The following is a 12,948-nucleotide window of genomic DNA, read 5'->3' as shown; positions in this document are numbered from 1 at the left end:
ATGCGAAGAGAGCGAGCTTGAAAATTTTGACATTTTACAGCAGAAAAACTGCCGTTTGTAGCTATATTTTTTCGCTTTGGAAATCAAGGGGGGGGGGGCGCACCGGGCGCAACTGGACGATTACTGGCAGTAACATCAGGGGAATTGCATAAAGATTAGATGCGAGCGAGCTTGGACATTTTACATTTTACAGTCCAAAAGCTGCCGTTCTTAGCCATATTTTTTCGCTTTGGAAATCAAGGGATGGGGGCGCACCGGGCGGAATTGCTGGCAATTACTGGCAGCAATATTAGGAGAATTTAAATGCGAGCGAGCGGAGCGAGCGAGCTTGAAAATTGTGACATTTTACAGTCCCAAAACTGCCGTTTGTAGCTATATTTTTTGCAGTAAGGGGGGGGGGGGGGGGCGCACCGGGTGGAACTGCCAGCAACTTCAGGAGAATGGCATTACGACTAAATGCCAGCGAGCGAGCTTGAAAATTTTGACATTTTACAGTCCAAAAACTGCCGTTTGTAGCTATACTTTTTCGCTTTGGAAATTAAGAGGGGCGGGGGGGGGGGGGGGGGGACGCCCGGTGCGCCCCTCCCCCTGGATCCGCCACTGGTAGTCAAGGGTGTCGGTTTATGTTCATGACTGTGGGAGGTATGACCAGCGAGGTGGCGTCGAAGTGACCAAGTATGGGAAGGATGTCCAAAATCTATGTATATAGTCAACACGTATAGAATACACTTGCACTAGTATTGATTATATATAAAATCAGTGCTGTCAGAACCAGGGGTGCGAATTGCTTTTGCCCACGATTTTTTCTTTTTTGTTGTTTTTGTCCCCGATGCAAAATTAAAAAAAAAATAGATAAAAAATAATAATCATTTAGTGTCCGGCGTTGAGGTCGCTCGCAAACTGAAGGTTTTTTCTTTTTTTTTTTTTTTTTTTTTAAGGGTCTGAAGGGGGGTGCGTTCGCACCCAACGCACCCCCCCCCCCCCCTGGTGACGCCCATGCTTGACTGCATTATTGCCTTCCTTTGTCCCTTTCTAGCAATATTATGAAAATAAGTCCATCTTTGTATTGGAAAAAAAATCCAGTGCACCACTCCTGTGAGAAGTTTAATTGGATGCTTTATTTATTTATTTATCTATTCATTTTTTACTTCCAGGATAGCATCTTTTCATTGTTGCTTAGAATACTTCAACCTCAATTTCTGATGACACTCCACTTACCACCCCCCCCCCCAAAAAAAAAAGACAAGAAACAAGCAAAGATCACAGAAAGGACACACACACAAGAGGTAAAGAATAATGACTGAGCATCTAGCAGTCAGGCGCTTTCCTCCAACATCCTTTCTAATCTTTCTGAAGCAAGTCCTAAAACCTCCATAATGGACTTCTTTGAGGAGTTAAATTGAGGCTTTGATACTATATGTGGAAAGTATCACATGACTCAAAAGAACAATGAAGAAAGAGAACAAGGAAGAGGAGAGGAACATTGTCATACATTTTTACTGGTGTGAACATTTTGCAGTGTTGTAACTCGATCAGCGTTATACGCTATGTGGGGTTGTAATTGTGAGGCTAACAAAGTATATTTATACTAGCTCTTATAATGTTCCTGGCTTTCAGTCGCCATGCGACAACCTTTGAAGGAATGTACAGCATCACAGTGCATTTAAATGAAGAGGATGCTTCTTAACAGCTGTGTTTAGAGATGGTCAAATTGGCTGTAGGATACAAACTTTCTTTGAGTAGTTTTGTTCCTCATCTGTAGACACTCTGATCGAATTCCAAATATACAAACATGAATAACCACCCCTCTCTTTCGTTTCGCTTGGTTGAAAAATAAAAAGAAAGTTATTAAGCAGGTCATTGAAAAGAAAGTCCTAAAAAGGTCTGACCTGTGTAAAGTTCTACGCATGTTTTCAAATGCCCTTACGTCCAATCTCTTTGCACAAATCTGTGATAACATTGTTAGACATTGATTTATTTTCTGCGGAGACATCGATTAATGATATCTCTTTTTCACGATGCATAAATTGTCACAGTCGTATTGATACGTCGGTTTTTCCGTTTTGTATAGCGTCACAACTCTATCACAAATATTAACACAGCATGATGATAGGTTGTGGGATTGAACATGTTAACCTAAAATCAACAAAACCATTACAAAAAAATGTTGATCATACAAATAAGAGATTCAATAATTAGCATATCTAGTGTTCATGCATCATGTGTAAAACTACACGTCACTGTACATGTCAGGCACAATATTAAGGAACACACGAGTGTGGATATTATTTCCGTATGCTTACCAAGTACGCCGTACTTCCTGGTTTAATTCTGCTGATTACGTCTCCGAAGTACAATCAAATGTAGACACGAGATCACGATCTGATGTCTAATCAGCCTGTAGGAAGGTGCTAACACAAATTAGATTGAATATGGTCTTACTTAAAGACGAAAATGAAATAAACTCATGAAGAGTTTGTTATTTTAGAAAGCGGGAAGAATTACACAGCGCTCACAAAATGGCCGAGCAGTTTTCAGAGGGATGTCTGTATTCTTCGTGACCTTTTTCACTCTCACCCTTGATATAGAAGCGGGTTTTCCCCATGTCTCGAACACAGCTAGTGTCTAGACCTATCCGACATCACAGCGTATAATGAACGTTCACCTTGCATAGTAAGCCAATCGTACGACATGATTTTGATTTTCTGTCTTTCATTGCACTGAGGGGATACTGTTAGCGTGTCACCATCTCATTTGAAAATTTGAAATGAACTTGCATTCTGTTCTTTGACCGAAAATGGTACTGATCACTGAATCTCATGAGTAGTCCACCCTAAATGGAAGCTGCCTCCGCCTCGTAAATATTACATATTGGTCCACTTGGCAGGGTGGTACCTCTTGTCAGGTGAAACAGAGATGGCAAAATAGGACCCTTTCAGCTCTTAGATTTTTGATGTGAACTAGTGCTGCCGTATAGCATTTATAAGCCCTACTTTGGTAAATTCACACAAGAGCATTTCTCATCACACATGAATGCATTTCACTGTGTGCAAAAGAATTTTAAAGGAGGGGAAGCTTATTCATGTGTGGACAACCATGCCTGACACATTCATATTCTTGTGCTGCAAGACATATGATTTTATCTTATTTCTTTCGACTAACAATTCCATATCAGTTGTGACAATCTGGCAAGTATGATGCTTAGAATTAGGTTGAAACGATCTCCTCTAGCAACAAGGATAGATGGGGATCGTTTTTTATTTATATTTTGGTGCATCATTTTTGTGTTACTTATATATTTCAAGTAAACAATCGCACGTACTAATGGGAAGATATATCATATGAATAATTATCTATATTGTATAACTTATATTGTGCGAAAAACAATATGTTATGATAAAGGAAGGGGAAAGGGGAGGGGTTACAAGTTGATCACACAAACATACATGTACAACGACACACATACACACACTCATACACACACATAACAGCTTCACCATAAACGTTTGACATCGTTCAAACAAGCCTCTCAACAGTAGCAGTTTCTATCAACTTGTTAACAAGGAGTTTCCGTTATTGACATGTCATACACTGCTACTAACAGCCACGCAGACAACACGCAAATTCACAATGTACTTGAAGGAGTGAACGAGCAATAGGTTTGATCCTGTAAGAAGTTCACTTTAATTTCATGCATGCACTTACATCTATAAAAACCAAAAAAAAAAAGGCAATGAAATATATAAAAAGCCAATTAAAACACCACAAAGCTTGCAAAATATAGACATATAATCTGAATCATGTGTACAGTGGAGGTATACACACTCAACGAACTGTGTAAAAAGACAACAATATAAAAAAACAGAACAAATGGAAAACAACTGCAATGAAACAACTGGATGTTTGGTGTTAAAGAAAACATAGGGAGAATTCAACATGCTTTCATTTTTTCTAGCATAATATAAGAGCACTTTACTAGCCACTTGAAGGAACCAGGGGATAAATTACTACCCTAAGCACAGTATTAAGTTGATAGAATGTGTAATTTTCATGAAATATGAAGTTTTGTTGAATTATTTTAATGTTTTCTTTATATTGCTGTCCACACACGACGTCATGAACTCCGGTATATATATACTCATCTCATCCACCTGTTCTAACACAAAAACTTAATAAAAAAAAATCATAACTTTTGCATCGATGATCCAAGTTTTCTCAAGCTTTCACCGATGCCTTCTACTATTGTTGCTGCTTTCACTCAATCCACATTTCTCTTCGGGTTTTGATTTCCTTTAAAGAGACTCTAAAGTTCTGGTTGAGGTGAGGATTTAGCTTTTAACGTTGTCCGAGATATTCAGAAACCATTCTATGAAATGTCAGAGAGCATGCAATTCTAAGGGGAGTCAAAATTGTATTTGATGAAAATCGGTTTTCAATTTGCTGAGATAACAAAAAAAAAACACGCAAGGTCAAGCAAGGAGATCCTAATAAAAGGCATGGCCTGACGCATTTTATTATTTCACTTTTCTTGATGTCTCAGCCATTTTCATCACAAAAAAAAAGATGTTGAATCCTTTTTAGAATTACAAGCTCTTTCATATTTCATAAGATGTTTCTCATTATCTCACTTAGGAATATTATAAACCTGAATCTTCACCTCAACCAGTACTGTACAGTCCCTTTAAAATTGCACAGAAATGGATATTTATTTTTTCTTTATTTTATTAACTCATATTCAAATACATGGTGTCCAGTTCAAATACGTGATCTTCCACGGGGCCCTGTGTTTTACAACATAGAATATTCGAACCTTCATATCTATCAGACAAGTCATAGACATAGAATAAAAGAACAACAAAGACATAAAGGTGATTATTGTTGTCATCTTTTTACATTACCATGTATAACTGAAAGGGGAAAAAACATATTAGTTCCTGGATATATACATAGGGTAGAAAATTAGTATGTAAAAATAGAAGAATTATGGAATGGAAAAGGGATTGCGAGTGTGATGATATAGGAGTAGGGTGTGGTAAAGATTATCCCGTGATAGCCCGACGCTGCAAAGTCAATCTCTAAAAAAGATACACGATGTTAAAGAGTTTACCCCCGTGCAAATATTGTGCAAATCAGTTAGAGCATTGGAACTAAATACTTTGTACTTGATATTTTGGATACTTTGTACTTCATATTTTGGATGATTTGAAATTATTTTGCGAGTGGCCTCATAGAAAACAGAACGGTCTTGTTATTAAACAACACCAACACCAACAACAACATCTTCAACAACAACAACAACAACAACAACAACAACAACAACAACAACAACAACAACTACAACTACAGCAAGTATAACGTTTTAATATACCTTTAAAGTTTTTTGGCCAAATTACAGATTTAAAAAAGATACAATCCAGGAAGATTTATTCCCATTTCGTGTCTCTTTTAAAGCAGTCTTACTGTTTAGAAATTAGAGATGGACACCAAAAATTTGTTTTCGCTGATAAAAGTATGAGAGATATTTTTATAAGGCCCAGAAGTTCAACTCTAATTGGAGACTTAAGAGAATTTCAATATAAGTTATTACACGGGGCGATTTATACTAAGGAACAGCTCCTAAAATTTGGTTTTGTGGCTGATAATTTATGTTCCTTTTGTGGAAAAAGCTCTGAAACTTACTCGCATTTATTTTGGAACTGTGAAAAAGTTAAATCTTTATGGCATGATTTCATTGAGTACTTTCAGTTAGAAGAGTTACGTAATTTAGCTTGGCGGGATATTCATATTGGTTTAGAAGGAACTTCTCACAGAATCAAACTGTACAACACTCTTATTCTTATAGTTAAACATATGTTATATAAAGCGAGGTCACAGTTAATAACACCGACATTGGTAGAATTAAAAAAGGCATTAATGACATGTCGAAAGGAAGAGAATGATATTGCCATAAGAAGAAATAAACCGGGTTTGCATTTGCTGAAATGGGAATGTTTAAAAAAAATTGTAAAGGATTAGTTTATTTATGCACCCGTACTTCTCCCCTTTTGTGTGTGTTTGATTACTGACTTCTTTTCTTTAGATATTTTTGAGTTCAGAGATAAGTATTGTGTATATAAAATATATATGCAGGTATGTGGATATGTATATTGTGTGTATGATATGTGTATGTGCATGCATGTATTGTGTGTATGCAGCATATATCCTAAGCATAATTAGCATAATTATTATGTTCTGAATGCGAGCAGAAATAACTGTGTGTTGTGGTGAGTGAATGTGTGTGCAGGGGGTATGGAAGTGTGTTTAAGTGGATGTGTGTGTGTGTGTGTGTGTGTGTGTGTGTGTGTGTTAAGCGGATGTGTGTGCAGGGTGGGTGTGTAAATGGGTGGGTGGATGAAAGGTGGATGAGATGAGAGGTGGATGAGAGGGAGTGTGTCTGTCTCGGGTAAGGAGGTGGATGTGGTGTAGAGGGTGGGGAGGTGGTTTAGAGATGAGAAGGCCTTTTTTTGGGGGGGGGGGGTTTAAAGTTTAAAGTTATGAGTAGTTGAGGGTTGGGTATGCTGGAAAGGTGGGAATGAGGGTGGTTTATGTTGTTGTTGTTGTCATCGTTCTTTTGATATAATAGAAATTTCATTTCCTGTTTTTTTAGTGTTTGGCTAAATTGCTCACAATTGCATATATGAATTCTGCTTGTTTGTTTTGTAGTTAAAAAGGAATGATCGGATAATTCATTCTATTTCCTCTCTTCTGTTTGATATCTGCCTTAAAATGAATTGAATGATTATTCTTGTTTTATGGATTATGGATTATGTTTCATAACTGTAGGAATGTCTACATGATTTATGACAGATGTTATGTAGAATGTGTGTAATTTTTTTTTGAATTGTTATATTCTCAAAGGAAATGGAATTAATAAAAAGATCACTGAAAACCAAAAAAATAACAGGTTTAAGTAATTCAAGTAGTTAGGATTGGCAATGATATCAAATCGATGTGTAAAGTGGCACTACAGTTGCTGCTGCTGCCTATAGGGGAGGTTCCATGACAAAATTCTCAAAATATATAAATTTTCTATATTTTTAACTTAGTGACCTTTTGCCACCAGAAATAAAAACAAACACAGGGAAGTAGAAAATCTTAAAGGCGCTTAGTGTCAAGTGATTGCAACCAACAACAACAACAATAAACAGACACATTGTAAATGCAGAAGAACCAAAGAGTAGTATGGACACACCATAATTACAACTTATACGGGCAGATATGCTTATGTCATTAAAGATACATCGGGTGAATTTCCATTGAACCCTCAAATGTTTTAGGTCTCACTGCAGTGAGAGGAGGTGGAGAGAGAGGCGGAGAGAGGGAGAGGGAGAGAGAGAGAGAGAGCAAACAAGACTGCAGATATCGGTATGTAACACTGTGAATGAATGATCAGATTGCTTTATAATGTTACAATGACCGGCGATTGATAATAACGAAACACTGATATATTTTTTTTTTAAATGCAAAAAGAAACAATACTCTAGAATGCCAATGCATTGTAAATATCCACCATTTCATAATTAATTTCTAATTGAATAAAATTCAATTCAATTCAATTCAATCAAATTAAATTCAATAGTTCATGTATTTCCTTCATCAAAAAAGAAAAAAGAACATGATTCAAAGCGGTACAAGTTGTAAATCTGTCTTTCATCCCTCTGATAAGGACAGTGTTTATTCAAATACAATATAAAATATATGTACGAATGATGTCATAAAAAAGAAAAAATGCACTTTGTCATGGCAGCAAAGAAAAAGTAAGTAAACCTAACGATGGAAAACAGTGTTCCACTAAAAAGATCAGCTTGTAAGAAACACTGGAATTATAACAACAACCACACCAATTTTTGTATGTCAATGAAATGTTATTCATTTTAAATTTTCATAAGATACAGATAATGTACATAACCTCATTGATACATGATGCCGATACTATAAACAATACTTTCGTATTATTAGTTACTCATAGTGTTTCTCTTAGGCTCGAACCAGCAAGTGTGAGGGCTACTAATGAAGCAGTGATGGCTCCGACAGATGGAGCTGGAGAAGCACCTATCGAGTCTTGTGATGATAGCAAGGCTGGTGGTAAGAAGCGAGGCATGTATGGCGTCTATTCGACGGTATTGCTGGCCAAGATTGGACAATCCTATTTACACAAATGAACAACATACTTCCAGCCCCGTGGGGGCCAACAATGGACCCTAGCAGAACCCCGAAATTAAAGAATTTTTAAAACAAAGTGAAAAAACTTCTTTAATACAAAACAAAAACTTCTTCAAAACATCAGATACTATGGGTGACTACAATTAGAATGTATCTAATTGACTTCTATGAATAAGGTACATTCAGGGGTGGCTCCATCGGGGCCAGCAACGAAAAAAGGAGGGATTTTTTTTTTAAAATAGAATTTATGTCCTTTTTGAAAATACACGCTCAAATTCTCCAAAAGGAATACAAATAATATAGAATGTATTGATCACCATGCCCCCTGGAGCCCTCAAATCTGCCCCACTCCGCATGTTTTCTATGTTCATGGGTAATGTTATGCAAAAATGCCTGGAAGGTGGTCTTGGAATAATCAGGTATAAGCCCGAGACCCCCAGGTCTCTTGTTGCTGGTTTCACCCGAAGATCATCCCCCAAGCTTACCGTTGTATCATTTAGAGCATGAATGTCGCAAAAAAATGTTGTAACTGACTTTTCTTTATTTTTGGAATGTTTAACAATCCACATAAAATCTTCGACATGATTAAAGCCCTTATAAGTGTATGAATGTTCATGTGAGAAGGCATGATACATGTACAGGACAATTATTACATGTAAAATTCATTCAAAGTATATTCTAGTCACGTAGAATATCACACCAAAGATTCTTCTTCTTCTTCTTCTTCTTCTTCTTCTTCTTCTTCTTCTTCTTCATCTTCTTCTTTTGGATATGCTACTGCAGTACAAAATGTCGTCTATGACAGTCCACGTTAAATCGCATTTAATATGCAAAGTCTGTTTGGAGTGCAGAAAGCTATCTCCCCACTCTCAAACTCTTGTAGATAGTACCAACTCAACATTTCCCTTCTTATACTAAAATCAATGAGATTGTGCATGTGCTTCAAATCACTCGTGTATCGATCGATACTGAAGAGGCCCTTGTCGTGCTTCACCCAGGCTACAATGACCGAATCATCTCTACAAACAGCTGGGTAGGGAATCATACCCTCCTTCTTCAAGACTTTCTCCTTCTTCCCCGTACCATCAAGGCACACAACAGTCGAGTCTTGTAGAATCAGTTTTCCCGTGTTGTTGAAGGAAAATAATTGCGATGGTCTATGTCCATCACACATCATACTCCTGACAGCCTTGCCACCCTGTGGGGTAAATACCTGGATCTTCATGAGTTCCCTATAACCCACGTAGATATTATCATCTCTATCCACAGTGAGACCACCATACCTTCCTTTATCCACCCTCATCGTCTCGAACGTGACGTCAAGCTTCTCCCACTGAGGAGTGTAGAGTGACACCTTGTTATTTATATCACGTACTACACTTCGGCCATCAGACAGGAATCCAATTCTCCTGACTCCGACATTCTTCAGCACGGTCTGCTGTAAATCGCCATAAGGGGAGTAGAGATGGATTCCACCATTATACGATCCCACCGCCATCTTACCGCCTGGTGAACGAGAGATACAAGACATGCAATTTCTGCTAGGGAGGTTTACGATTGCTTTGACATCCCAGGGAGGTGAGACGTCACCTCTCTGGACATCCCACGTGTAATCTTCCAACTTTCCTAGACAAAGTTCATTAACCTTCTCGTATCTACGGAATGAAATCTTCTGGGCTCGTTCTTTCATACCTCTCGGTGGTTGGTCATCAGGATCATCTCGTCCCAGAAAGCTTTTCAAGTTTTCGCACAGCGTGTCGTGTGCTATCAATGCGTTTTTCTCTAGTGGTACCTTCATACCGTTAGTTACCAGCTCTTCCATAGCGTTCATGTGACTGATTGTTCGCCGACTCTCTTCCTCCATGACTTGTAATTCCTTCTCGAATTTCTCAGACCATTGTTTCACTCGACTTTTGAGCTCTTCTCTACTGTCTGACAATAGCTGCATGTATTCCTCATACGTCTTATCGATGTCGTCATTGAGCTTTCTAAACATACTTGCTATTTCATTGCGTTGTGTCTCTATGAACTCGATATGATTTTCAATGGTCGTTTTCTTTGATTTGACTCCCCTTTTCAACTCTTTGATATTTTCAATCAATTTTTCCTCATGGATAGCTGCCTCTTCGATATCATGTCCTGCTTTTGAGTGTTTCAACATCCCACACTTAAAGCAGACGTATTCCCGACATCCAGTGCAGAAACACTCCTCATCATCATTAGGATGTTTCTTACATTTCCGTCGCATTTTAAGCGGAACTTTTCCCGAGAGCACCTCGCTCACGAACACCACTTCGTGGTTGAAGAACGGTTTCCAGGTAGAGTGGCTTTTCTCACAGGCTTTACACATATATTTCCCGCAGTCCTGACAGTAGTACACAGCTGGAGACTTGTTGTCCATCTCACAAACTGTGCATGTTGGACTCGTGACTTTCACTTCGTCCACGAGGGAACTCAAGGGTATGTTGGTTTGCAACTTATCCACATCTCCACTGGGTAGGGGCGTTTCTTTCCTGCATATAGGGCATGTTATAGTTTTCTGAGTTTGAGTTATTCGTTGAAGACAGTCTTTGCAGAACGTGTGAGAGCATGTCAGTGATTTAGGTTGGCTGAAAAGAGTCAGACAGATAGGGCACTCCAGATTCCGGCTGATGATCTGATGAAACGTTGCCATGGTGTCTATTTCTCTATTAGCATAAGAAACACAAAGTGGTAAAAACATCGATAAATACCATAAAAAACTGAGTTTATCGTTTACCAGATAGAAAGGGCGAAAGTTCGTTCGAAACATGTCGGTAGAATGTATACATTCTTAAAACCGAACGAAATAATGAAGCACAATCTAAGAGAACTGTGAGAATGTTTTCTTTTTTATCATATCCGCTGAGGATACATTTCCGGGTTTAAAGAAACGTCATTATTTAGCATGGTTCATTTGAGTGGAGGAGATAACATTAAGGTATTAAGTGGACCGCCATACGATGACATAGAATAAAATTAGATGCAACTCGTTGATTCTCTTACAGAAGTATTCGTAAAACAATAATGAGTTGCACTGTATTCAATTCAATTCATTTATTTTCATTTTTTCCAACAAAACATAACAAAGAATAAATAAAAAATTATGTCATAAACGTATACATTCGATACGACACACTTATAAAACATATAAAGATACACTCATCAAAATATATATTGATATTAGATTCGAGCATGCAGCTAAGGGGGGGGGGGGTAACTCTTTTAATCGTGATCTTGTACCATCTACTTATCAGCGATAACATCATCCAGTGATGTCATTTGCAAAAGTTGTCTTGTAAAAACGAGAAAAAAAATCAATGAAAATGAGCGACATGAGAGATATTTTGATTAAGAATCGTGCGTCCATCAATGTCCATTTGTCTGTTTGTATGTAGGCCTAATGGAACAAGAAGTCCTTCAATCTATACAATATATATATATATATATATATATATATATATATATATATATGAGAGAGAGAGAGAAAGAGGGAGAGAGAGAGAGAGATGATTTTCTTTTTTATTGCATGACAATAATGGCTTCCTCAGTCTTGGAAGACCCGGAAGAACTTTCATCCACTTGTTTCATGCGTGAGAGATAGAGTTTAGCACAGAGAAAATATTTGTTTTCGAATAGCCAAACGTCGAAATGGTGCAAGAAAGGAGTGAATAAAAGTAAATGAGTACGGATAAAAGGGCCTTTCAGCTCCTGTCTGACTGTAGGCAGTCAGGTCTACAGTCACCTTTGATTCGATGTCCTTTCGTCTGAGTTTTATGCATACATGGAGAGAGACAAACGCTCTTGCAGACAATGATACATAGATTTGACTGCCACGATTGGCTTCCTGTATACCTTTCCAACCATATAATCCTGTCATCAACCCCATCTTTATTTGAACGCTTAAAGTTATCTTGTGAGGCTTTCGATGAGATGCTTTCATTATTTAGAGTAGCATCATTTTATCGGTGATTAGAATGCATCAACTTCAGTTCTGGATGACAGTCTCGAAGAGGTCTGACCTTTGCCAAGTTTATTTACTTCTCGAATAATGATTATACTTACGTGATATCTGTTAGCCAAAATGTTTGATAACATTGTCAGACGTTAATCTATTTCCAGCGGAGACAATGATAAATATCTTTATTCTACATCGTAACATGCTGATTGATATGTCAGTTTTTCTGTTTGCCTAACTTTCAATTGTTTTGCGAATATAAAAAGAGGTGTGGGGTGGGACTAAACATCCTCACAAGATCACCACATTCAAGACAGAAAACTATTCACCAAACAAACAAGGGCATACAACTTTGAGCATATGCAGTGGTCATGCATTATTTGTAAAACTACGTGTCAAGCACAATATCTATTAACACACAATGAGAGAGGGGCACGATTGTGGATATCGTTTCGTGATATAATGCTTACCGAGTTATGCTGTACTTCCGGGTTCAATACTGCTGATTTATGTCTGGTTCCGAATTAAATGTAGACATAAACTTGCAATCTGTTGTCTAACCACCCTGTAGGAAAGTGCCAACACGTATTAGACTGAATGTGGTCTTAATTTTAACACCCACGCAAAATAGATTAACTCACGAAGAGTGTGTTTTCCGACAGAAAAATGTATTACACAGCACACACAAAAATGGCCGGACAACTTTCAAAGGAAAGTCTGTATTTTTTTGTGACCTGTTCGCTCTGACCTCTGATAAAAGCGGGTTTTCC

General features: G+C 37.8%; 1 protein-coding gene across 1 annotated transcript; it reads right to left on the bottom strand.

Annotated features, from left to right (window-relative positions):
• Positions 1-8,535: 8,535 nt before the first annotated feature.
• Positions 8,536-10,876, bottom strand: LOC139712869 (uncharacterized). The gene has a single exon (XM_071624650.1). The coding sequence runs from the start codon at positions 10,874-10,876 to the stop codon at positions 9,014-9,016; it is 1,863 nt and encodes a 620-aa protein (XP_071480751.1). The 3' UTR covers positions 8,536-9,013.
• Between the last annotated feature and the right edge of the window lie 2,072 nt (positions 10,877-12,948).

Source organism: Diadema antillarum, unplaced genomic scaffold, assembly GCF_040938485.1.
Source record: "Diadema antillarum isolate AM-2024a unplaced genomic scaffold, OU_Dant_1.0 seq00001870_RagTag, whole genome shotgun sequence".
Taxonomy (NCBI): domain Eukaryota; kingdom Metazoa; phylum Echinodermata; class Echinoidea; order Diadematoida; family Diadematidae; genus Diadema; species Diadema antillarum.
The sequence above is the reverse complement of the archived record's forward strand: the minus strand, read 5'-3'. Positions and strand labels throughout refer to the sequence as shown.

Coding starts and splice junctions, on each gene's coding strand:
- LOC139712869 (XM_071624650.1), bottom strand. CDS start 10,876: ATGGCAACGTTTCATCAGATCATCAGCCGGAATCTGGAGTGCCCTATC.